The 27,467-nt window shown below is 40.2% G+C and overlaps 1 protein-coding gene across 3 annotated transcripts in view; it reads left to right on the top strand.

The window, feature by feature from the left end:
• LOC132871732 (piezo-type mechanosensitive ion channel component 2) overlaps nt 1-27,467 on the top strand; it is a 217,232-nt gene that overhangs the window by 140,332 nt on the left and 49,433 nt on the right. For 2 of the 3 annotated variants that reach the window (XM_060906188.1, XM_060906190.1), the window contains exons 31-38: nt 9,002-9,105; nt 13,323-13,421; nt 14,858-14,975; nt 15,094-15,162; nt 16,123-16,289; nt 19,201-19,394; nt 23,716-23,889; nt 26,819-27,379. In XM_060906188.1, the coding sequence (XP_060762171.1) occupies nt 9,002-9,105; nt 13,323-13,421; nt 14,858-14,975; nt 15,094-15,162; nt 16,123-16,289; nt 19,201-19,394; nt 23,716-23,889; nt 26,819-27,379 (1,486 nt within the window). The remainder of the gene's footprint in view (nt 1-9,001; nt 9,106-13,322; nt 13,422-14,857; nt 14,976-15,093; nt 15,163-16,122; nt 16,290-19,200; nt 19,395-23,715; nt 23,890-26,818; nt 27,380-27,467) is intronic. The other variant, XM_060906189.1, reaches the window with a different exon arrangement.

A 27,467-nucleotide genomic window follows, 5' to 3' on the forward strand; every position in this document is an offset into this window, starting at 1 on the left:
ATTTAAGGCTTAGAGAAAATATAGACAGCTCCAGAATTACTGGCACCTTTCATGACAATGTGCAAAATACATTCAACAGACCTGTATGCTATGGAGTTCAAACATTAATCTTTTCTTCAGTAGTGCATTTTTTTTTTTTTTGCCCCTGGAACACTGGAACGCACTGGAGAAAAAAGAAAAAAAAAAACATAGGTAAAATTGCCAGCACTGTCAGCATGGTGTGTGAGCTACAGCCCTGACAGTTCCTCAACCTCAGCTACCTCACTCAAGTTCATAATTGGTCTCAACTAGAGATGTGCGCGGGACTGTTTTTTTAATCCCACTCACGCACTTATTGTTTTTGTTTGAACCCGATTAATATTTTCTAATTCATTTACTTGGTTTTGTTTCCCAAAACATAACAAACTACTAGCCACTTTTACACGACTGTGACCCTGACCAGGCAGTTACTAAGGAGGAATGAATGAAGGCTGTAAATGCACTGCGCATGAACTTGTCCTGCAAGCCTCATATCTGACCACTTGCTCATGCTCGCATGAAAATAAAAACTTTCCGCCCATGCGACTTTTTTGTTGCATCCTGCGGGATACCAGTATCGATGCACAACTCTAGTCTCAGTAAGATGCCCTGTGAACCTTTCTGGCAAGCTTTCTTCAATTCAAAGTTCAGATTCAAACACTAAGATAGCCATTAAAAAAAAAAATCAATCTACAGCATGGCCAAAAATCCTCAGAAGCAGTAGACCACCAACCTCAAAACAGTTCCAGTTCAATATTTTAGAGTGGGTGCTCTATCACATGCAGTCCCCATGTGCTCTATCATCATATACAGTCCTCATTTTTTGTTAAACATGCCAGTGGATTACATAGACAATACTTCTGATGAGGCCTCAGCATTTTGTGTGCTACCTTCAGTAAGGGCTTTTGTTTTTTGTTTGCTGCCAGTCCACTACTGCTTGTTATGGATGGGTGTCTAGTCACCTAGTCGAAGGACCTGAACTCCGCAATTCTGAAAAATATGCTCTTTAGGATCTACTTTGCCTCCCTCACTAACCTTTTCACTGTGCAGGAGGGCGATACATTTTAAATAATCTTTTAAATGATTAAATCATGATCATGCTTCTTGATTTTTAATGTATTTTAATCAGTTACAAGTTCAATATTTGTCTCACTTGTGCAACCTCATATTCAGACTCCAAGAAAACATGAACTTGTGAGTTACTGAACACGGGACAATTTTTAAGAAAAGTTTAACTTTTCTTTAGTGGTAGCTGTAATTTTGCTGCATATGATTTTGAGAGGAAATAATATTATTTAAAAAAATAAGTTAGTATCTGGGGCGGCACGGTGGTGTAGTGGTTAGCGCTGTCGCCTCACAGCAAGAAGGTCCTGGGTTTGAGCCCCGGGGCCGGCGAGGGCCTTTCTGTGCGGAGTTTGCATGTTCTCCCCGTGTCCGTGTGGGTGTGCTCTGGTTTCCCCCACAGTCCAAAGACATGCAGGTTAGGTTAACTGGTGACTCTAAATTGACCGTGAGTGTGAATGGTTGTCTGTGTCTATGTGTCAGCCCTGTGATGACCTGGCGACTTGTCCAGGGTGTACCCCGCCTCTCGCCCGTAGTCAGCTGGGATAGGCTCCAGCTTGCCTGCGACCCTGTAGAAGGATAAAGCGGCTAGAGATAATGAATGAATGAATGAAGTTCGTATCTTAAAAAAGGAGGGGGGATTAGTAATTCCCTACAGTTGTTTGAAGTATAAAGTTGAATTAATTTTGGAATATTTATTAGATATAATCATTTTGTTGATTGTCTTGAAAGGAGCCAATAATTCTGGAATTGACTGTGTACTTGCATTGTAACGTAAAAGTGATGTATAAAATACATTGCCTTGCATATATATATATATATATATATATATATATATATACACACACACGTATATTCTATCCACACTCATTGGATATGAGCAATCGTGCGCTCTGATTGGCTACTCTACTACTAGGATATCAGCTCATATACCATGAGTAGAGAAAAACAGAATGGCGGAGCGTGTTGCTGAACCAACCAAGGACGAAATAAAAACTCTACTCGAAAACAAAACCCCAACAATTATCAAGTGTTTAAAAGAAATAGAAATATCTCACAGAATATAGATCCCCCCCCCCCCCACACACACACACACACACAAAAAAAATCTCCTGTTCCACACTCCAGCCCAGTCGGTGGCGGTAATGCACCTTTAAGTTGATTTGCCATCCGCCAAAAAACCTTAAAGAAGAAGACGAAAATCTCAAAAAATTAAAAAAGCAACAAAATATGGAATAAAAGTATTTGATGGTAAAAATGTATCTTTTTTATTTTTCAAGAATTATCATTATAGCATTTTTCACAAATTGCTACTGTCATTTCACCGGTTTGTTTACATACTAAGCGGAAACGATTTCGTCGAACGTTTTGTACAAAGGTGTTATTTATCGAATTTGTAAAAAATAAAAATGCTCTGTTTCTCAAAATCCAGTGAATGTGGATAGAATAAAACAGTTATTCCACTCAGTCTCGTCATGCATGGCTTATAACCAACTCGGTGCTACGTGCCTCAACAACTATCAGCTCATGCATAACTTGATTTCGTGGAATAACTGTTATATATAATATTAGTATCCAGCCTTCCATAACTTTTCTACATTTTGTAGTGTTACAATCTGGAACTGAAATCTAGTCATTTGGGATTATATGTCATGAGCCTACACAGAATAGCCCATAAAATGTCAGTAGGGGAACCAGTAAACTTCTCAAAATGATTTGCCAATAAAAAAGTAAAAGTTGTGATTGCATAAGTATTCTTCTGTGCTGCTGTCAAACCTCTAAATTACTTCTACTGCAACCAGCTGCCATTTGAAATTACATAATTAGTTGAATGGATTCCACCTTTGTGCAAATAAAGTGCCACATTATCTGAATATAATTTACAAGACTTGAAAATTGCTTTTCCCCAACAGTCTCCTTCCAGTCTGACAGAGCTTGAGAAATTTTGCCAAAAAGAATGGATAAAAATATCAGGATCCAGATGTGCAAAACTGATAGAAACATATCCCAGAAGATTTGCTGCTGTATTAATTCATCCATTCATTTTCCTTCCATTTTTCCTGGTGGCAGCAAGCTGAGGTCAGTCCAGACTTCTATACCCCTGGCCACAAATTCCAGCTCCTCTTGCACCCCTTTTCCACCAAATCAGTTCCAGGGCTGGTTCGGGGCCAGTGCTGGTGCTGGTTTACAACTCATTCAACTTGCGAGCCAGCTGAGAACCAGTTTGCTTTTCCATAGCTCGCGGTGCTAAGGGGAGCCACGTCATTACGTCGCTGTATACGTCATTACGTCACTGTATACGTCAGTTACGTCGCGACGTTTGCATAAACCTTGGCGCGAATATCGAAGCAAAAACAACACGGAAGAAGCAGCAGCAACAACAACAACAATAATAATGGATGACTTCGCGTTTGTACAGCTGCTGCTTCTCGTCGCTTAAAAATGGCGATCTTTCATGGTCGTTATTGTTGTCGGTCTTAACAACTCCGCCCCCCCACTGACGTAAGCGGTTCTTTCCTCTGGCCCAGCAGAGAGTTGGTGCTAGCCTGGAACCGGTTTTTCTGGCCCCAGAGCCAGTTCTTCATCAGTGGAAACAGAAAACCCGGTTCCAAACTAAGCACTGGCCCCGAACCAGCCCTGGAACTGCTTTGGTGGAAAAGGGGCATTGAGGGAGATTTTCAGTCATTCCCAGGATATATGCAAGATAGTGGGTCCTGGGGTCTCTGTCCAGTGAGACATGCCTGATACAGCTGTAGCTTGAGGGAGGTAGGGACATCCTTGGAAAGTGCCTGAACCACCTCAACTGGCTCCACCATCCCAGTTTGGCTTCTTAATCCAAAGGCATGACCCCAAATCTTCATGACAAATTGAAAAGACATGTTAACAACACACCCCAACCTTGTCCAGTACCTTCAACATCTCTGGTCGAGCCTCATCTCACAGTTTGCCAGAACATCACTGGATCCACCTAAAAGTAATTTTCTATGGTCTCTACAAACTCTTCCCATGCCTGAGCTTTTGCTTTGGCAGCAGAACTTCTGGCTCTCCTATACCTCAGAATTGAATCAGGAGAGCACTCCATAAGCATTACCCAGAAGACCTGCTTCTGTAAATCGATGGCTTCTTTAAATCGATGTCCAAGTGTTACTGCTTGACAGGCAGACAAGCATCAGCAGTCTTCCAACAACAGCTTCTTCCTGCTTCAACAGTTCAGGACTTGAACATGGTTCATTCAGAGTCAGTGTCTCCGACCTCATTTAGTACCTGGTAGAAGTCCTTTCAGAAGTAGGAGTTAAGTTCTTCTCTCACCAAAGCATCTGCCTGAAACTCCAGAAGGCTCTTCTGGGTTTACAAAGTAAATCTGGCTGGTGCTCCATGTAACAAATCCAAGTAGTGATCATTTGACAGCTCAGTTGCTCATCTCTTTACTGAAGTGTCCAGTTTTAAGTCAGATGAGACAATTGCAACAACGATCATTGACCTTTGGCCCAAAGTTCTCTGGTACCAAGTAAACTTATGAGCAACCTCATGTTTGAACATTTGAACACATTGTTTGTTATTGACAATCCATAGTTTGTACAGAATTCTAATAACATTTCACCACTCAGGTTCAGTGTTAGTCCATCCATCCATTATCCATAACCCCTCATCTTGTGCAGGGTCACGGGCAAGTTGGAGCCTATCCCAGCTGACTATGGGCGAGAGGCGGGGTACACCCTGGGCAAGTTGTCAGATCATCGCAGGGCTGACACACAGAGACAAACAACCATTCACATTCACACCTACGGTCAATTTAGAGCCACCAGTTAGCCTAACCTGCATGTCTTTGGACTGTGGGGGAAACCGGAGCGCCCAGAGGAAACCCACGAGGACACGGGGAGAGCATACAAACTCCACACAGAAAGGCCCCTGTCGGCCACTAGGCTCGAACCCAGAACCTTCTTGCTGTGAGACGACAGTGCTAACCACTGCACCACCATGCCACCTGGTTCAATGTTAGTTCATTGTTCGATTGGCAAGGAGTACTTACGCAACCAACAAATTTCTGCTTTTTTGTTTAATTACTCTTTGTATGGCGCGGCACGGTGGTGTAGTGGTTAGCACTGTTGCCTCACAGCAAGAAGGTCCTGGATTTGAGCCCAGCAGTTGATGGGGCCCTTTCTGTGTGGCGTTTGCATGTTCTCCCTGTGTCTGCGTGGGTTTCCTCCAGGTGCTCCGGTTTCCCCCACAGTCCAAAGACATGCGGGTTAGGCTAATTGGTGGCTCTAAATTGACCGTAGGTGTGAATGTGAGTGTGAATGGTTATTTGTCTCTATGTGTCAGCCCTGTGATGACCTGGCGACTTGTCCTCTCACCCATAGTCAGCTGGGATAGGCTCCAGCTTGCCTCCGACCCTGTACAGGATAAGCAGCTACAGATAATGGATGGATGGATACTCTTTGTATGACAGTTAAAATATTTTGTACATTTAAATGTTAGAGATATTGTATAAATCATGGGAGGGAATCCCAATTTAATCCATTTCAGGATTCTAACACTACAAAAATGTGGAAAGGTTCAAGGGGGATGAATATTGATGCAAGACACTGTATATATGTCTTCATATGACAATCTACAGACAGAGCATTTAAAATTTCTAAAAATCACTGAAGTTAGTAAAAGATTCATGTTTACCACTAGAATAATCAGAGCCTTCAATAGATATGTACTGTATTGCATCTGAGAACAGGAAAAATGCTAATACCTGGGTGGTACTGGGTCCTTGGCTTGGAGTGACATCAGTGGATTAAAACAATTGGCCTGGTCCCTAGAGCCCACAGTTATGAATCTCTGCCATGGTTTCAATTGATCTCACCCTCATTAAAAGAAATAGAGAGTCCATCTTTCCAGTCTGGTTTCTTTTAAGACACAAATAATTATGACTGGAAGCTCTCTCTTTCATAGAAACAGCTCAGAATGAACTGTTCAGTGCTAACAGGTTACAATTAAAAACAGTTTTTCCTTGGTACGTATTATTTTTCTCAGAATGTTAAATGTGCCTAGCAGTGAATGAAAACTAACCTGTTACTACTACTATTACCTTTAAGTTAATAGTAGGCATATCAGACGCTCACTGGCCGTGCTGTGAAAATTGTGCATGCAGACCCTCATCTAAGTTTCCAAATCTGTCATTGCTTAACTCTTGAATATTTTCTATCGTGAATACTGTCGTTAAAAATCTTATGATTTCTGCTTTCTAAAGAAATTTATCTCGTTAAGATTTGTTCAGTACTTTGGGAGTAACGGCAGGTTAAAGTTGGTACAACAGAGTAAAAACTCTCTGCTCGCATGACATCAGGAAACTGCCGGTGCTTTTTGAGTCACGGGAAAGTGGTCAGGCTCTCTCTCTTCTGATCAGTTTCTGACTGGATTACTCTTGAATATCAGTCAGATAACTTTTATAGGGACGTTCTCTCGCTGTCACCATTTTTGATGACGTATTCAGCAAAATTTTCCGTCAGCTAGTTTTGATGTTATGCGTCACGGGAGACTTTGAAATGAGTTTTCATAGCTTTACCTACTTTTTTTTTTCAAATAAATCTGGTTCCTGTAAATAAATAACTATTTTAGAATATAATTGTATTTGTTTTGATGAAAAATATTGAAATCTTAGTGGTCGGAATGATATTTTAAAAAACCAAAAGTCAGAAACGTGAGTGTCAATTTCAATTCAGTTAATGTGAATTGTTTATTGGATGTGGCTCACACAGTTTTTTCAAGGTTAGCCTTGAAAGCTGTGAATATTAATCGAGATAATCATTTATATTCTTTCATCTAAACACTAGTAGGCCTTACTTAGAAATACAAAGGCCTACAGAGCACAAAGAGCATATTAGAAATAATCTTTGATTACTTTTTTATTTTTGATAGAAAATGGTAGATGTGAGACATTCAATGCTTATTTATGCATATTTTATAATTAACATTGATTTCTTTGTGATGTATAAATGAGAGTTAAGATCAGCTTTATATTGCACAAATAAAGCCATTTGGGGCTGGCACGGTGGTGTAGTGGTTAGCGCTGTCGCCTCACAACAAGAAGGTCCGGATTCGAGCCCCGTGCCCAGCGAGGGCCTTTTTGTGTGGAGTTTGCATGTTCTCCCCGTGTCTGCGTGGGTTTCCTCCGGGTGCTCCGGTTTCCCCCACAGTCCAAAGACATGCAGGTTAGGTTAACTGGTGACTCTAAATTGACCATAGGTGTGAACGTGAGTGTGAATAGTTGTTTGTCTATGCATCAGCCCTGCGATGATCTGGCGACTTGTCCAGGGTGTACCCCGCCTTTCGCCCGTAGTCAGCTGGGATAGGCTCCAGCTTGCCTGCGACCCTGTAGAACAGGATAAAGCAGCTAGAGATGATGAGATGAAAGCCATTTGGTGAAACTTTGAAGAAGAGTGTACCAATTTAACAGTTTAACATCTCATCTCATCTCATTATCTCTAGCCGCTTTATCCTGTTCTACAGGGTTGCAGGCAAGCTGGAGCCTATCCCAGCTGACTACGGGCGAAATGCCGGGTACACCCTGGACAAGTCGCCAGGTCATCACAGGGCTGACACATAGACACAGACAACCATTCACACTCACATTCACACCTACGGTCAATTTAGAGTCACTGGTTAACCTAACCTGCATGTCTTTGGACTGTGGGGGAAACCGGAGCACCTGGAGGAAACCCACGCGGACACGGGGAGAACATGCAAACTCCGCACAGAAAGGCCCTTGCCGGCCATGGGGCTCGAACCCGGACCTTCTTGCTGTGAGGCGACAGCGCTAACCACTACACCACCGTGCCGCCCTGCCCGCCAATTTCCGTGTAAATATCTTGAAAAATAGAAAAGTTATTAAGAAAAACATTTTGATCTCATTCGTTAATGAGGCCCATTTTTGGACCATGTGATCCTCATACAGAATATTAGGTCAATTTTCGAAAAATTAAGCCGTTTTTTCAATCTTTAATTTGCAATATCTCAAGAACGGATACACATATATTTATTCTGTAAAAAGTATGTTGTTCCGAATTCAATGAGTGCAATTTCAAGCAATGTGGATTGAATTTGAATTTTCATCTGATATGCCTATTAATAGTTAGACTGTCTCTTTAATATGGTGAAATATATGTTTTGTTAATTCACCTGATAATTATAAACCATTCCCCTGTATCAGGCTGAGCAGTTCCTCTCTGCGCTGTGCTGTTCTAGGTTGCTTTTGTTGTTTCTACCCTTCATCTATAGAAGTCGATTTTATTTCTATATGCTTGTGTTTTTGTTCACGCTCCTGTTTCAACACTCCCACCCTAACCCTGTCCATTATGGCTGTTCTGTTCAAGGACACAAGGCAGTTTCCCTACTCCAGTTCCTGTCCTACAGTGCAAACAGGACAGGACACAGGGAATAAAATGTTCCTGGTCTGTTTTTGTTCGAACCATTAACCATCCCTGCTTCATTTTTGATGCTGTCGTTCTTGGTTAGTTAGTGGGAGCTGTTTTGATCATATCTCGTACATAACAAATTTAATCTTCTTTACTATTTTAGGCTGTGTCTTTGTCTTAAAGTCTTTTAAACCTGTGCTTTTTTTTCCCACTTGCTTTAACATTTTCATGTCTGTTGGACAGATTTGGTGTGTAGTGTCTATAGTATTATTATTGAATACTGTGGTATGTCTGGATCAAGGCTTCTATTTCTGACGGTTATGATCAGATCCTGTTTAGGCTGGTTCCTCAATTAGGAATTCGTGCAATACAGTTATTTTTAGCTTCATGAATTATTAAATGAATTTCCTTACTATAAGCATCTTAAAATCTATACTCGCTTGTTGCTATCCGGCATTGCCTGTGTGGCATGTGCTGTAGAGCGAATGACTATTCCCACCCTTTCTTTCTTTTAGTGGTGAGGAGTGGCGATTATTACCTGTTTGAGACTGACAGTGAAGAGGAGGATGAAGAAGAAGAGAAAAAAGATGACGATCCTCCTAAGAAATCAGCATTCCAGGTGAGAAGATTTGAGCTTTACAGTACAGGAATGATAGTCTTTAATGCCAGCAGTACAGCAGCAAATGTTTTCATCACTGACTGTATCTAGATTTAGTTATTCAGTCTTTTGTATCTACTAGGGTGAAGCTGTATAGCTTTACATAATGGAAAATCACCAAACATACAACCCCAAATCAGAAAAAGTTAAGACGGTATGGAGGAAATGCAAAGAAAAAATAGAAAAAGGTGTGTTTCAGATCTGCAACACATTCCAAAAAGGTTGGGGGGGGGGCAATTTTGGCATAGTACTGAGGTTAAACAATTAAATAATGATATGATATGAAACAGGTGATCAGAATCATGATTTGGTACAAAATCAATATCCAGGAAAGGCCTAGTTTTTGAGAAGCAAAGATGGGTTGAGGATCTCCAGTTTGTCAACAAATGCATGAAAAAATTACTGAAATGTTTAAAAAAGAATGATCCTCAAAGAAATATATGACAGGATTTGGATATTTCACCTTCTACGGTGCATAATATCATTAAACAATTCAAGGAATCTGGAGGAATTTCAGTGCGTAAAGGGCAAGGGCTCAAGCCTAAGCTGAACACCCGTGATCTCTGATCCCTCAGACGGCACTGCATCAAGAACCGTCATTCATCTATAGCTGATGTAACCACATGGGCTCGGGATTACTTTGGCAAACCTTTGTCAAGCTCTACAATACAGAGTTACAGACACACATGCCAGTTAAACCTCTACTGTGTAAAAAGGAAGCCTTATGTTAACTGTGTCCAGAAGTGCCATCGACTTTTCTAGACTCGGAGGTATCTGGCATGGACCATCACACAGTGGAAATGTGTATTGTGGTCAGATGAATCAGTATTCCAGGTCTTTTTTTTTTTTTTTAATAAGAAATGGACACCATGTGGTCTGGACAAAAGACGAAAAGGACCATCCAGACTGTTACCAGCAACAAGTCCAAAAGCCAGGATCTGTCATGGTATGGGGTTGTGTCAGTGACCTTGGCACAGGAAACTTACACTTCTGTGATGGCAGCATTAATATGAAATTGTACATTGTGATTTTGGAGCAACATATTCTGCCTTCAAGATATCTTCTCATCTCATCTCATTATCTCTAGCCGCTTTATCCTTCTACAGGGTCGCAGGCAAGCTGGAGCCTATCCCAGCTGACTACGGGCGAAAGGCGGGGTACACCCTGGACAAGTCGCCAGGTCATCACAGGGCTGACACATAGACACAGACAACCATTCACACTCACATTCACACCTACGGTCAATTTAGAGTCACCAGTTAACCTAACCTGCATGTCTTTGGACTGTGGGGAAAACCGGAGCACCCGGAGGAAACCCACGCGGACACGGGGAGAACATGCAAACTCCACACAGAAAGGCCCTCGCCGGCCCCGGGGCTCGAACCCAGGACCTTCTTGCCGTGAGGCGACAGCGCTAACCACTACACCACCGTGCCGCCCTCAAGATATCTTTTCCAAGGATATTTCAACAAGACAATGCAAAACCACATTCTGCACACATTACAAAGGCATGGCTGTGGAAGAAGAGGGTGCCTGTGTTTTGAGTGCAGTGCAGGTCAAAGTTTATTTACAAATCATCGTTTTAAGTTTTAACTTCAATTTCAACATACAGTGCCAACTTTTTCTGATTTGGAGTTGTAGAATCACTGTCTTGTCTATGTAGTGCAACACTGAGGTGAGAATTTATTACATGGTTAAGTAAGGAATAAATGATGTGGTGTGCTCTTCTAGGAAAATAATGACAGACAGAGTGGTGTGATGTGTGATGACACAATGTGAAGTTACTGTTATTACCCCAAAGTTGATTTTTTTTCCAATAACACCTTGTCCCAAAGTGGGTTTTTTTCTTCTGATACTGCAGCAACTTGTCAACACTACGTCGTGGTTTTAATCCATTTACAGCATCTCCAAAACAAGTTCCTCGTATCACTTAAATTATTTGCAGTGCCACTTTCATTTTTTAAGACAAAAAAATAAAGTTTGTCATATTGCTAAGAAAATGCAAAACTGTCCTGAAGAAATTCTTAGGTTGGAAAAGTTACAGCTTTACCTCTGATTATTACAAAATACTCATACTGGAGATTCCTTCCAAAACCTTCACCGTATCAGCAATTACCAAAAAAACAAGTTTGTAAAACATGGTGCATCTGCTAACTCCCTGTGTAAGCTATTACTCTAGAAATGATGACATATTCGAAAGAGAACAATAATATAATCCTTGCGCTACTGTCTGAGTTGACAAAAAATTAATTAGCACCTTCTGACCAATCAGAATTGAGAATTCTACAGCATTGTAAAGTTCATAATGAGTATTGTTTAATATAATAAAACTGTGTTGTATTAGGACTCAAAGATGATTAGATTCACTCCTTCTACAACCCCAATTCCAAAAAAGTTGGGACACCGTATAAAACATCAATAAAAACAGAATGTGAAGACTTGCAAATCATGGAAACCCTAGATTTCATTGAAAATAGTACAAAAATAACACATCAAATGTTGAAACAGAAATTTTATTGTTTTTTGGAAAATATATGCTCATTTTGAATTTGATGTCAGTAACATGTTTCAGAAAAGTTGGGACAGGGGCAACAAAAGACTGAAAAAAGTTGTGTAATGCTGAAAAAAAAATTGCTTAATTGGCAACAGGTCAGTAACATGATTGGGTATAAAAAAGAGCACCCCAGAGAGGCGGAGTCTCTCAGAAGTAAAGATGGGGAGGGGTTCACCGCTCTGTGAAAGACTGCGTGGGCAAACAGTGCAACAATTTCAGAATAACATTCCTCAATGTACCGTAAAATTACAAAGAATTTGGGGATCACATCATCTACGGTACATAATATCATGAAAAGACTCAGACAATCTGGAGAAATCTCTGTATGCAAGAGACAAGGCTGAAAACTGACACTGGATGCCTGTGATCTTCAGGCCCTCAGGAGACACTGCATTAAAAGCAGACACGTGTCTGTAGTGGAAATCACTGTATGGGCTCAGGAACACTTCAGAAAACCATCATCTGTGAAAACAGTTCATTACTGCATCCACAAATGCAAGTTAAAACCAGATATAAACAATATCCAGAAACACCTCCACCTTCTCTGGGCCCGAGCTCTTTTTTATTTTTTTATTTATTTTGAGGATAACCCCTTGAGATGTGGCATCTCATTTTCAAGGGGGTCCATCTTTTACGATGGACTGAGGCGAAGTGGAAAATTGTCCCGAGGTCTGACGAATCAAAAGTAGAAATTCTTTCTAAAAATCATGGACACCACGTCCTCCAGGCTAAAGAGGAGAGGGACCATCCGGCTTATCAGTGCACAGTTCAAAAGCCAGCATCTGTGATGGTATGAGGGTGCATTAGTCCACATGACATGGGTAGGTTGTATATCTGGGAAGGCATCATTAATGCTGAATTATATATACATGTTTCAGAGCAATATGCTGCCATCTAGACAAAATCTTTTTCAGGGAAGGCCTTCCTTCTTTCAGCAAGACAAACCGCTTCCTGACAATGTTAAAACTGCATGGCTTTGTAGGAAAAGAGTCCGGTGCTAAACTGGTCTGCCTGTAGTCTAGACCTGTCTTCCGTTTAAAACATTTGGTGCATTATGAAGCGCAAAATATGACAAAGGAGACCCCAAACTGTTGAGCAACTGAAATTGTATATCGGGCAAGAATGGGACAACATTTCTCTTTCAAAGCTACAGCAGTTGGTCTCCTCAGTTCCCAAACGTTTACAGAGTGTTGTTAAAAGTAGAGGTGATGCAACACAGTGGTAAACATACCCCTGTCCCAACTTTTTTGAAATGTGTTGCTGACATCAAATTCAAAATGAGCATATATTTTTCAAAAAACAATAAAATTTCTCAGTTTCAACATTTGATTTGTTGTCTTTGTACTATTTTCAGTGAACTGTTGGGTTTCCATGATTTTGCAAAATCGCATTCTGTTTTTATTTACAGTTTACACAGCATCCCAACTTTTTTGGAATTGGGGTTGTACGTCATTGATTTAGTGCTTGCATTCAAACCTGCATACTCCTGAACTGAACAGTAGACAAATTCATCATTGAATTTTGACCTGTAGGATGGTCCAGTACTCTGCAGTTTGGGTTGTAGTCTTCATCTCATTTCCACATGTTCACTCTGACACTAGCTGCCTCTATTTTTCTCCCTCAGCGAGCAATCGGAAAGTTTGCCTCAGCTGTCCTGGCTTTGCCCAGGTCGATAATAAAACTGCCCAAAACTATCCTTCAGTATCTTATCAGGGCAGCCAAGGTATCATTTAAAGGTTATGCTTGTGTTTGTCTGGTTTGTATGTGCGTGTGTTTGCTTATGGTTTATGTGGATCTGTTGATAGTGCCTTGCCTTTCAAATCCATGCTGTTGAATTTATGTTTACAAGGTCCGATAACGTCTAAATGATTTGCAACATGGAATGAAAAAGCTTTGGTTAAAATCTGAAGTGTGATTTGTTTATTTAGTTAATTCCCATCATCATGGTTGGTTTGCATGCGTCTTCCATGACATCAGCATTATTGGTTTGAACATTGTATGTTTTTGGGTTAGGTGGCTTTGTTTTTGTTTTTTTTTGTTTGTTTTTTGGAAGTACATGTCTTGTACATATGTGTGTTCAGTCTGTGTGGTTTGCGCCTCTGTATGTTCATCATTATTATGGACCAAACAAGTGAAAGCACCTTCAAACTGCGATCATACACTACCGTTCAAAAGTTTGGGGTCACTTTGAAATGTCCTTATTTTTGAAAGAAAAGCACTGTTCTTTTCAATGAAGATCACTTTAAACTAATCAGAAATCCACTCTATACATTGCTAATGTGCTAAATGACTATTCTAGCTGCAAATGTCTGGTTTTTGGTGCAATATCTCCATAGGTGTATAGAGGCCCATTTCCAGCAACTCTCACTCCAGTGTTCTAATGGTACAATGTGTTTGCTCATTGCCTCAGAAGGCTAATGGATGATTAGAAAACCCTTGTACAATCATGTTAGCACAGCTGAAAACAGTTGAGCTCTTTAGAGAAGCTATAAAACTGACCTTCCTTTGAGCAGATTGAGTTTCTGGAGCATCACATTTGTGGGGTCGATTAAATGCTCAAAATGGCCAGAAAAATGTCTCGACTATATTTTCTATTCATTTTACAACTTATGGTGGTAAATAAAAGTGTGACTTTTCATGGAAAACACAAAATTGTCTGGGTGACCCCAAACTTTTGAATGGTAGTGTACCATTCTTTATCTTGGTTTGTTTCTAGCCTGAATTCAAACAACCACATTTAAAGATCTGGGAAATATACATTGTAATAGTGAAAAAATATCGTGCAACAGGTAAACTTGTCCATTTTGTCATCAAGTTGCAAATGGTTTTTTGACTTCAGGCTGGAGTTTTGTGACTCTGTGAAACTCGCCAAAGCTCTCCGAGGCTTGTTTATGTACTTGTCTGAAAGCACAGGCTCTCAATCCTGGTCCTGGATTCCTCCCTGTCTTGCACATTTTACCATTTCATTTTGTTTTTTCTTTCTCCCAGTATATCTCATTCAACTAATCAGCTAATTAACAGCCCTTCCTGCATTGAAACTGGTGTGTTAGAGTAGGGAAAACATAATATACAGAACAGGGGGTACACCAGGATTAGTGTTGGAACCCTGTGGTCTAAAGCCATTGCACTGATTTGATAGTGGCTTGTCTTGCTCCACAGTTTGTGTATCATGCATGGGTCACAGACTCAAAAACAGCTCTTAAGGATCGGGGTAAGGAGCGGCGGCATTTCTGGAAAAGATACAGAAGAGGACGTAAACACCGGAAAGACAAGGAAGGTTTGTTATGTAAAGCTTAAACAGGAGTCGAAAATTTTATGCATAGTACATCATACAAGTTAACATGTACTGTTGTATTGGCTTAATTTTAAACGTGTGTGTGTGTGTGTGTGAGCAGGTCAGGTCGCAATTGAGGTGGAAGATGATGAACAGCAGAGCTCGGAGGAGGAGGAGAAGGAAGGACCAGGTGTCTGTTCAAAATCTCTGTTTAAATGATCATTACCTTTAACCCACTTCTAATTTCTGTACATACAAGAAGCACCGTTTTAATGGATTATTACTTCCTTCGTTTTGTTTAATCAGACCGTAATGTAATTTAGATTGACCTCAGTCAGTTTATTCTGTTTTAGCTAGAATTCAAATTATTGGCGGAGAGGTAGGCTGCAAGTAAACTTAACTAATGTCATCTGGATATATATTAAAGTCACTCTGAATGCAGAGAGAAAAAAAAATATGCAAGGGATAAAAAATGATGGTGGTCATTGTAGATTTAACAGTTATTCCACAAAACCGAGTCGTACATGAGCTGAGGCGCATAGCACCGAATTGGCTATAAGCCATGTGCGACGAGATTGAGTGGAATAACTGTTTTATTCTATCCACATTCACTGGATTTTGAGAAAAAGAGCCTTTTTATTTTTAGCAAATTCGATCAATAAAAACTTTATACAAAACGTCCGACAAAATCATTTCCATTTAGAATGTAAACAAACCGGTGAAATGACGGTAGCATTTCATCGTCTTCTTCTTCTTTAGGGTTTTTTGGCGGATGGGAAACTGACTTAAAGGTGCATTACCGCCACTGCCTGGGCTGGAGTGTGGAACAGGAGATATTGGAGGGGGAAAAAAAAAACAAAAAACTATATTCTTTTAGCGATTTCTGTTTCTTTTAAATACTTGATAACAATTTTTAGGGTTTTGTTTTCGAATAGAGTTTTTATTTCATCCCCGGTTGGTTCAGTAACACGCGCCGCCATTTTGTTTTTTTCTACTCACAGTATATAAGCTGATAGCCTAATAGTAGAGTAGCCAATCAGAGCGCGTGATTGCTCATATCCAGTGAATGTGGATAGAATAATTCTAAATATCCAAATAACTACAGTAGGAATAACTAGTAAGCTACAATGATGCACCTCCTTTTGCACAGACAACATCATTAAAAGGGTTTTCAACATCATCAAGTTTACCTGGGTGCTGTTCCTGACCACTCTGGAGAGCCTGACCACGTGGATCAACAATATCTGTAAAGAATACATCGACATCTCCACCGTGCTGCGCATCGAACGCTGCATGCTTACCAGAGAGGTCAAAAAGGTGTGAAGCACACACACACACAAATAATTCCTAAAGTATATTTTTTTCTTTACAAAACATATACTGGATACTGTAATTAAAAAGAAATTGATTTATTTTATAATTTCAATCCCAAGTCTATAAATAATTTACAACCCCAATTCCAAAAAAGTTAGGACACTGTCTCATCTCATCTCATTATCTGTAGCTGCTTTATCCTGTTCTACAGGGTCGCAGGCAAGCTGGAGCCTATCCCAGCTGACTACGGGCGAAAGGCGGGGTACACCCTGGACAAGTCGCCAGGTCATCACAGGGCTGACACATAGGCTACGTTTACATTAGACCGTATCTGTCTCGTTTTCTTCGCGGATGCACTGTCCGTTTACATTAAACCGCCTGGAAACGCCGGGAAACGGGAATCCGCCAGCGTCCACGTATTCGATCCAGATCGTGTCAGCTCCGGTGCTGTGTAAGCATTCAGAATACGCGGATACGCTGTGCTGAGCTCTAGCTGGCGTCTCATTGGACAATGTCACTGTGACATCCACCTTCCTGATTCGCTGGCGTTGGTCATGTGACGCGACTGCTGAAAAACGGTGCAGACTTCCGCCTTGTATCACCTTTCATTAAAGAGTATAAAAGTATGAAAATACTGCAAATACTGCTGCAAATACTGCCCATTGTGTAGTTATGATTGTCTTTAGGCTTGCCATCCTTCCACTTGCAAGTAGTAAGTGATATGCGCTGGGATCACACACACAGCGGCTCAGTCCCGAATCGTGGCTTGTGCACTTCACTCGCGCGCTCTGTGAGCTGCGCAGGGCCAGAGTGCGCACCCTCCAGAGGGCACTCGCTGTTCAGGGCGGAGTGATTTGGAGCGCAGGATGCCTGCGGAGCCGAGCGTATCCGTGTATTGGCGTTGCTGTGTGCACGCAAATCGTGTATTGGTGTTGCTGTGTGCACGCTAATCGTTTTAAAAACGTTAATCTGATGATCCGCTCATACGGTCTAATGTAAACATGGGCATAGACACAGACAACCATTCACACTCACACCTACGGTCAATTTAGAGCCACCAGTTAACCTAACCTGTATGTCTTTGGACTGTGGGGGAAACCGGAGCACCCGGAGGAAACCCACACGGACACGGGGAGAACATGCAAACTCCACACAGAAAGGCCCTCGCCGGCCACGGGGCTCGAACCCAGACCTTCTTGCTGTGAGGCGACAGTGCTAACCACTACACCACCGTAGTTAGGACACTGTGTAACGCATGAATAAAAACAGAATTTGAAGATTTGAAAATCATGGAAACTCTATATTTAACTGAAAATAGTACAAAGACAGCATATCAAATGTTGAAACTGAGAAATTGTATTGTTTTTTGAAAAACATATGGTCATTTTGAATTTGATGTCAGTAACACATTTCAAAAACTTTGGGACAGGGGCAACAAAAGGCTGAAAAAGTTTTATAATGCTAAAAAAAACAAACTAATTAGGTTAATCGGCAACAGGTCAGTAACATGAGTGGGTATAAAAAGAGCATCCCAGAGAGGCGGAGTCTCTCAGAAGTAAAGATGGGGAGGGGTTCGCCGCTCTGTGAAAGACTGCGTGGGCAAACAGTGCAACAATTTCAGAATAACATTCCTCAATGTAAAATTGCAAAGAATTTGGGGATCACATCATCTATGGTACATAATATCATTAAAAGATTCAGAGAATCTGGAGAAATCTCTGTATGCAAGAGACAAGGCTGAAAACTGACACTGGATGCCTGTGATCTTCAGGCCCTCAGGAGAGACTGCATTAAAAGCAGACACGTGTCTGTAGTGGAAATCACTGTATGGGCTCAGGAACACTTCAGAAAACCATTGTCTGTGAAAACAGTTCATTACTGCATCCACTAATGCAAGTTAAAATCAGATATAAACAATATCCAGAAACACCGCCACCTTCTCTGGGCCCGAGCTCTTTCACAATGGACTGAGGCGAAGTGGAAAATTGTCCCAAGGTCTGACAAATCAAAAGTAGAATTTTGTTTTAGAAATCATGGACACCACGTCCTCCAGGCTAAAGAGGAGAGGGACCATCTGGCTTGTTATCAGTGCACAGTTCAAAAGCCAGCATCTGTGATGGTACCTATGAGGGTGCATTAGTGCACATGACATGTGTAGCTTGTACATCTGGGAAGGCATCATTAATGCTGAATGATATATACATGTTTCAGAGCAATATGCTGCCATCCAGACAACATTTTTTTCAGGGAAGGCCTTTCTTCTTTCAGCAAGACAATACCAAACTGCTTTCTGCACATATTAAAACTGCATGGCTCTGTAGTAAGAGTCCAGGTGCTAAACTGGCCTGCCTGCAGTCCAGACCTGTCTCCCATTTAAAACATTTGGTGCATTATGAAGCGCAAAATATGACAAAGGAGACCCTGAACTGTTGAGCAACTGAAATTGTATATCAGGCAAGAATGGGACAACATTTCTCCTTCAAAGCTACAGCAGTTGGTCTCCTCAGTTCCCAAACATTTACAGAGTGTTGTTAAAAGTAGAGGTGATGCAACACAGTGGTAAACATACCCCTGTCCCAACTTTTTTAAAATGTGTTGCCAACATCAAATTCAAAATGAGCATATATTTTTCAAAAAACAATAAAATTTCTCAGTTTCAACATTTGATTTGTTGTTTTTAGACTATTTTCAATGAATTTCCATGATTTGCAAATTATCGCATTCTGTTTTTATTTATAGTTTACACAGCGTCCCAACTTTTTTGGAATTGGGGTTGTAAATAAAATTAAAAAGTTTTGATTCCTGTGAGTTTGTGAATTGTACATTGAGCCCAGTGATTGTTTTTTGCTGTTTTTTTTTTTTTGTACATGTGTGAAATTCTTAGCAGAAGCTCACTTTCACTCTGATCCTACAGGGCAATGTACCGTCACGTGAGAGCATCCACGTGTACTACCAGAAGCAGATGCGTCTGAATGCGTCACGTGAGTCCGGATTGGATCGGATCAGTGAGGAGGATTCGATCTCGGGCTCTCAGAAACCCCTGCGAAGGCGCAGAAATTACACGTTAGAGAGCCAGGACTCTATGGCATCCCGAGACACCATCTCTAGGTACAGTATATGTATATTTGTGTCACCATTTGTGTGCATTAATACTATAAAATAACATATTACTCTTATTATGATACTGATACAGTCTTTGATGCAAAATTCAGTCTTTGGAAAATCTTAACACTGCACATAATAAACTTTTTTAAGAAAAGGACAACTTTCAGCAGTTAATGACGTCATGCAAAAGGACTTTTATTTCAGTGTTTTATTTATATATATATATATATATATATATATATATATATATATATATATATATATATATATATATATATATATACACAGGGCCGCTGACAGCTTTGGCTGGGCCCGGGACAAAATGCTCTGAATGGGCCCCCCCTAACAACCCCCCCGGGCCAACCCACACACACACACCCACCTCTCTTATCCCAGTCTCTACTCACTCCAACCCTTAAATGACAGGTATTCAAAAACCATTCAACCGGTCAACAACCATTTCATTTTAGCATTTCAACATTTTTACAGTTTTAACATTTTAACATTTCCTTAGTCTGCAACGATTCAGGTGCGAAATGCAATGCGCCGGACTTTTGTTGTGCGTGTGTGCGTACTGTCCAGTGTGAAAAGCAGAGAAGAACACACCGCTCGAGAAACGGTGGGATATGATTGCGGGCTAATGTGAATATTCTTAGCTTCAATCAGATATACGAAACACAATGTTATTAAGCCGTTGTGGTTATGAAATGATTCAATGCCCTGTGCGTTTGATATGGTGTTCAGTGTGACTTGCTCTCCCCTCGTTTGTAACATGAATTGCGTGCCGCGCGTGCCTTGGTTGGGGTTACTTTACGGGGCTGGAAAAAGTTGGCTGTGTCTTACCCAGTGATGGGAATAACGGCGTTAGAAATAAACGGCGTTACTAACGGCGTTACTTTTTTTAGTAACGAGTAATCTAAATAATTACTTTTTACATCGTTATAACGCCGTTCCCGTTACTTACAATAAAATACTATGCGTTACTTTATTAAAGCTGTTTTCATCTGGCACGCTGCTCGTTCAGCCTTTCTTTACTCTGCTTTCATGTGGGGCGGGGAGACAAGAGACAACGGCACAGTAAGCCAATCGGAGTAGATTTGGACAACATACGTAGGTAGGCCACGCCTACTGCACTACTGCGCGCTCTTTCAATCGGAAGACCCAGCGATGGCGAGCGGTCAGCCCAGCACTGCACTTTCACATTGGAAATACAGCCAGGACTTTTCATTACTTGAAATAAAAGGCAAGAGTGTTTACGTGCAATGCACATTATGTCGAGGAACAAAGCGTTTGTCCTCGTCAGTGGCCAGTAATTAGTAACATAATTTTAATAACTACAAAAATATATTACATTTGATAGATGTCTTATCTCACATTGTCCCACAAAAATATTAATATAGTGTAGATAACGTTACTAATTGGTTCTGTTAAGTGTCCATTTCAGTCATTAAACACATTTAACATTCACTTTTATTATGATTACACTAATTGAATTTAATTTTTTTTGAGGGGGAACAAAATGTAACGGAATAATTACTTTCCCTGATAATTAGTTACTTTTATGACAAAGTAACTCCGTTACTAACTCAGTTACTTTTTGGGAAAAGTAACTAGTAACTATAACTAATTACTTTTTGAAAGTAACGTGCCCAACACTGGTCTTACCTGGCTCAGCTGCCCCACTGCCTTTGCTAGTACCTGCTGCATCATCCGAATCTTTTTTAAAATATTTATGCAGTGAGCCCCTGAGTCTCTTGGTTTCTTCCTCTCTTTTTCTCTTTTCTTTTCTTTTCTTTTCTGTGCTCCTGACTTGTGCATGTTGGCAAATGGCACGCACGCTGATTGTCGAAGCGCTATGATCGAACGATGTCGTTTTTTCCCCTTAATCAAAGAGTCAGACCAAACTATTTTTGCATTGGGGTGGTAGGGGGTTGTTGACACCTTTTTCAAAGACAATAAAGGTAAAAGATCTAGAAATCATTTATTGAATGCAAATATAGCACATTTCTCCCCCAAATCAACACATTTTGAAATGAAATAAAATAATCACAACTTCATGAGAGCCCAGTTCTGGGCCCCCCCCCATTCCTGGGCCCGGGACAACATACCCGTTTGTCCCCCCCTGTCGGCGGGCCTGTATATACAGTATATATATACACTACCGTTCAAAAGTTTGGGGTCACTTTGAAATGTCCTTGTTTTTGAAAGAAAAGCACTGTTCTTTTCAATGAAGATCACTTTAAACTAATCAGAAATCCATTCTATACATTGCTAATGTGCTAAATGACTATTCTAGCTGCAAATGTCTGGTTTTTGGTGCAATATCTCCATAGGTGTATAGAGGCCCATTTCCAGCAACTCTCACTCCAGTGTTCTAATGGTACAATGTGTTTGCTCATTGCCTCAGAAGGCTAATGGATGATTAGAAAACCCTTGTACAATCATGTTAGCACAGCTGAAAACAGTTGAGCTCTTTAGAGAAGCTATAAAACTGACCTTCCTTTGAGCAGATTGAGTTTCTGGAGCATCACATTTGTGGGGTCGATTAAATGCTCAAAATGGCCAGAAAAATGTCTCGACTATATTTTCTATTCATTTTACAACTTATGGTGGGAAATAAAAGTGTGACTTTTCATGGAAAACACAAAATTGTCTGGGTGACCCCAAACTTTTGAACGGTTGTGTGTGTGTGTATATATATATATATATATATATATATATATATATATAGAGAGAGAGAGAGACAGGATCATGGGCATTTCATTCATCAGTGCATTCCATCACGCTTTCTTACATTTTTCATTACATGATCAAATTTATGTTCAAATCAAATTCTTTACCTTTCCTTTCTCATCCCTTGACCTGACGTAATGCTGTGTTTAGGAACATCCACTCGATTTCTGCTCCCAAAATATCTTCCAAATAGAAATATGGTGCATATTTTGCTGTACTGGATGTAAATCACACTCGCTTTTCAAACAATTCAGAAGCACATTGTGTGTTGTGCTGGGAGTGGCTTAACCAGAAATTAATTTCAAAGGGATGAAATGAGGAAATATACAAAATAAATTCACAGTTGTTTTTCTCATCTGTACAGTTAAATTGGAACGTGTGACATACTTGTGCATTTCAGCTGGGTATCAAACAGCGGCAAGAGCGGTGATGATAACACAAATTTGTTATTTAGCTTTATCATTTAAAGTACAATCTACTAGCGAACAATCTTTCCACATTAATGTAATTTCCATGTTGCCGTGAAATACATTTATGACCATTTTCGTGACTAAGAATAGGATTATGAAGGAATTTCGGTGAAAAGTAACACACTAATTTGTGTTAATTGTTATTAGCTCATCTGGCTGACAGGTGATGAGTTTATGCTGTCACGTGTTGTTCGTCGTCCATTGTCCGTCCGCCGTCATCGACGTTTCACAAAAGTCGCTTCTTGTCTCTCAAATCTTCACCAATTTTTATTCCTTTTAGCAGGAAGGTAGGCCTGCCTGGGGTGCATATAGCTTCTATTCAAATTTGCATAATTGCAATTAATAATGACGATCTGGAGCAATTTAGCCCGAACGAGCAGTTTCCACACAAATCACTTCTTCTCCCTCAGTTCTTCACTGATTTTGATTCTTTCTGGCATGAAGGTAGGGGTACCTAGGGTGCATATAACTTCTACCCAGATTTGCTTAATTACGATTATTAATGAAGTTATGGACTAATTAAGCCTTAACAAGCAGTTCAACAAAAATCGCTTCTTCTCGGTCAATTCCTCACCGTTTTGAATTCTTTCTGGCAAATAGGTCGGTATTCCTAGGGTGTATCTAGCTTCTGTATATAGCTTGCAACATTTGTTGCGCAAGGTGGCCCACTTTAGATCGTTCCTTCTGGACTAGACGGGGCCGGAGTGAGCTACGCCGTTATTGACGGTCTCATTTTTTATTTCTCAACTTCCACAGTTTACAGGCTAATGTCATGTTTGCTAAAGGATGCTCGAATACTTGGGAGCCTACTCCCTTAAGTAGCCATGTGCCATGTGTCTTTCATTGTTTTTGGTATTAATGTGTTACACATTAGGGGTTTCCTTTACCTTGAATATCACTAAAGCTTATTGATGATAATATTATAAAGCTTGTAAGTTGAATCATTTGAGTTAAGACAATGAAGATAGTGACAGTGAAAATGTCTATGATGGAATTGAGAAACAGTCAGGTGTGTTTTTATAGCAACCTTGTGAACATATACAGTAGCATCATATTAGTCCATTCATTAATTCATTAATTCATTTCTTCTTCTTCCATATTGCCATCCATCTCCATTCCAGTGCATTCACAGAGGCAACCATGCTCTATTCCCGCCAGTCCACACTGGACGACCTGGATGATGTACCTCAAAATGTACCAAAAACCAGCGAACGCGCTCGCCCCAGGCTGCACAAAATGAACAGCATGGACATGTCCAACTCCTCTGTAGACAGTGGCAGCAGCAACATCTCCAGGTCTTTAACACTATTACGCATCCTCACCCATCTCCACTCCTCATGCCCATCCTTAGGTTCCTATTTGTTCTATCTTTAAAGAAATGCAGTTAAAGTTGATGTAATAACTAAAATTAAGGCCCCTACTTTCTCAACAAAGGAGAATTTTGAAAGTAAAATGACTCCTCAGGACTTGAAAGACTTGAATGTCTTTGAAACAAATCATGCCTCATAGTTAGGCATATCAGACACTCGCTGGCCGTGCTGTGAAAATTGTGCATGCAGACGCTCATCTAAGTTTCCAAATCTGTCACTGCTTAACTCTTGAATATTTTCTATCATGAACAGTATCATTAAAAAGCTTATAATTTCTGCTTTCCAAAGAAATTCATCTCGTTAAGATCTGTTCAGTACTTTGGGAGTAACGGCAGGTTGAAGTTGGTACAACAGAGTAAAAACTCTGTTCGCGTGATGTCAGGAAACTGCCGGTGCTTTTTGAGTCACGGGGAAGCGTTCAGGCTCTCTCTCTCTTCTGATCGGTTTCTGACTGAATTACTCGTGAATATCAATCAGATAACTTTTATAGGGATGTTCTCTCACTCTCACTGTTTCTGATGACGTATACAGCAAAATTTTCCGTCAGCTAGTTTTGATGTTATGCTTCACAGGAGATTTTGAAGTGAGTTTTCATAGTTTTACCTACTTTTTTTTTTTTTCAAATCAAACTGATATTAATGTAAATAAATAACTATTTAGATTAGAATATAACTGTATTTGTTTTGATGAAAAATATTGAGATCTTAGTGGTCGGAATGATGTATTTTAAAATACCGGAAGTTAGAAACGCGAGTGTCAATTTCAATTCAGTTAATGTGAATTGTTTATTGGATGTGGTTCACACAGTTTTTCGAGGTTCGCCTTGAAAACTGTGACTATTAATCGAAATAATCATTTATATTCTTTCATCTAAACACTAGTAGGCCCTATTTAGAAATACAAAGCCCTACAGAGCACAACGAGGGTATTAGAAATATTTGTTTATTACTTTTTTATTCTGATAGAGAATGGTAGATGTGAGACATTCAGTGCTTATTTATGCATATTTTATAATTAACGTTGATTTCTCCTTCTTTGTGATGTATAAATGAAAGTTAAGATCAGCTTTATATTGCACAAATAAAGCCATTTGGTGAAACTTTGAAGAAGAGATCGTGCCGATTTAACGTTTTACCCAATTAGCATAATTAAACTAATTAAATACTAATTTGCATGATTTGTTTTGACTCATTTTTCAAACTTTTTATTCAGTATACAACCATCTATGTGCCTGCCAATTTCCATGTAAATATCTTGAAAAATAAAAAAGTTATCAGGGATGAGAGTTTTCCGCTTTTTGGCGGATTTCCGCTTTTTCTGAGCAAAAATCGATATTATGCCAAATCCGTTGAGATTGTTTGTTTTTTTTTCATTGAGGGGGGTTGGGGTATGTTCCTTCGTGATACTCAAGCGTACGACGATGTTACATGTTTACATTTTCGCCATCTTTAGTCTCGCTAAGTCTCGCGGTAGAATACACGTTATCTACAATGTAATTGGCCAAAACATCGCTGGCGAGAGCATGATAGCCAATCATAACAGTTCTTACAAGAGTGTGGGAGAGAACAAAAGCCAATCATAACAGTTCTTACAAAAGTACCCGCATCTGTTCTATTTTATCGAAACTTGCACATGTTCATCGTCGCTGCGCTTCAAAAATGCGTTTCTCTTTCGTATCGGCTTTTTTACTCAAAATGCCGAATACAATTGACAAGCGAGACGAAGCGAAGGTACGTGAAATCGATGCTGGTATAAAAAACAGAGAGGACTGACAAGCTCTTGTCTTTGGCCAAAAGGCTGAAGAAGTCGTCGAAATGATTAAATGAAAATGAGAAGTGACTGTGAACTATAAATAACTGTATAAAGTGTACATAGACATTATCCCATAAACTTAGCATTCATTTGATTTAATATATTGAACATGTACATGATGGTCAGTAAATCTGAATTAATGCTGACAGTTTTGAAAACTTAAATATTTCAAAAGACTTTTTGAAATCATATGCAACTAATGAGGACATAGGGTGACTGACCTTTTCTCCCTAAGAAATTTTATTTAATATATGAACATTTTGATAGTTAATAAAACTTACGTTTAATGTGAATTTAGTTTGTCATTTTTGTTGATCATAAATTATAACCATATCCTTGAATGTAGAATGTGATTTTATTTTGAATTCAAACAATACTCCTATTGATTTGAAACATATTTTCATGTAAATATATAAAAAAGACAACAGATTTTTTATCTACTACAGCTCAGATTGCAGGAAAAGTGGTTTATAAGGCCTTATTTTTCAAACTTTTCCTGGGGGGGTATCCCTCCCAGACCCCCGGCTTCGGGCGCCATCTTGTTTTCTGCTTTTTTTTTTTTTGGTGACCACCCACTCTCATCCCTGAGTTATTAGGAAAAAAACTTTGATCTCATTGGTTAATGAGGCTCACTTTGGACCATGTGATCCTCATACAGAATATTACGGCAGTTTTCGAAAAATTAAGCCATTTTTTATTTGTAATATCTCAAGAACGTATAAACATATATTTTAATTCTGTAAAAAGTATGTTGTTTAGCATTCAGTTCTGAATTCAGTGAGAGCACTTTCAAGCAGCTTGGATTGAATTTGAATTTTCACCTGATATGCAGACTCATAGCCTCATGGCACAGAGGGAAAACAATGCATTTTAGAAATACATGGGCCAATGTGACAGGAAATGAGTCCTGATATCCCTACTCTATTTACCTTACCCAACCTAGCCAAAGGAGCATGATACAATGCTACTGAACTATGTGAGAAAACAGCCTTAGTTTACCAGTGGCTTCCTCGCCTTTGTGTGTTTTCTATGTTTTCAACAGCGAGGCCACTCAGTGCGTCACTTTATTCTCAAGGCAAGGTACCAACGACACCATCGATGAAGTGGAGGACGAGCAAGATCACATACATCCCTGCGATGAAAGACCTGAACATGTTGAGGAAGCAGAGACAGGCCCCTGGCACTCCATTGAGCCTGAAGAAGAGCAAGAACATGGAGAGGAAGAAAAGCCTGAAGAAACAGAATGGGAATCTGAGGATCATGAGGAAGAGGAGCAGGACAGGACAGAAGATGATGGCAAAGCTCAGAGCCCCAGGAGAGAGGACGGCGAATCCTCAGAACCAGAGCTGGTGCCAGCAGAGAGGACGTGCAGCCAGCTTTTTACCCCAGACATGGACGTCCCTAACACATCAGATGCAGAAGTCCCACCCAGCTATAGCAAAGCAGTGAGCTTCGATCGTCTCTCAGTCGACTCACAGGAGAGTGATGAAGAAAAGCAGCTCATGCTGATGACCTCAGACAGCAGATCAGACCTACTGTCGGACGAGGCACTGCTGCCCTCGCAAACCACCGAACTCACGGCTAGTGAGCTGCTGCTCAACAAGTAAGACTTGGAAAGCATCACAGTTACGTCTAGTAAGCAGCGAGCATCCCTACTTATCCAGGGAGCTTTATTGGTTCTACTGAAAGGC

The sequence above is a fragment of the Neoarius graeffei genome, chromosome 23 (assembly GCF_027579695.1).
Source record: "Neoarius graeffei isolate fNeoGra1 chromosome 23, fNeoGra1.pri, whole genome shotgun sequence".
Taxonomy (NCBI): Eukaryota; Metazoa; Chordata; class Actinopteri; order Siluriformes; family Ariidae; genus Neoarius; species Neoarius graeffei.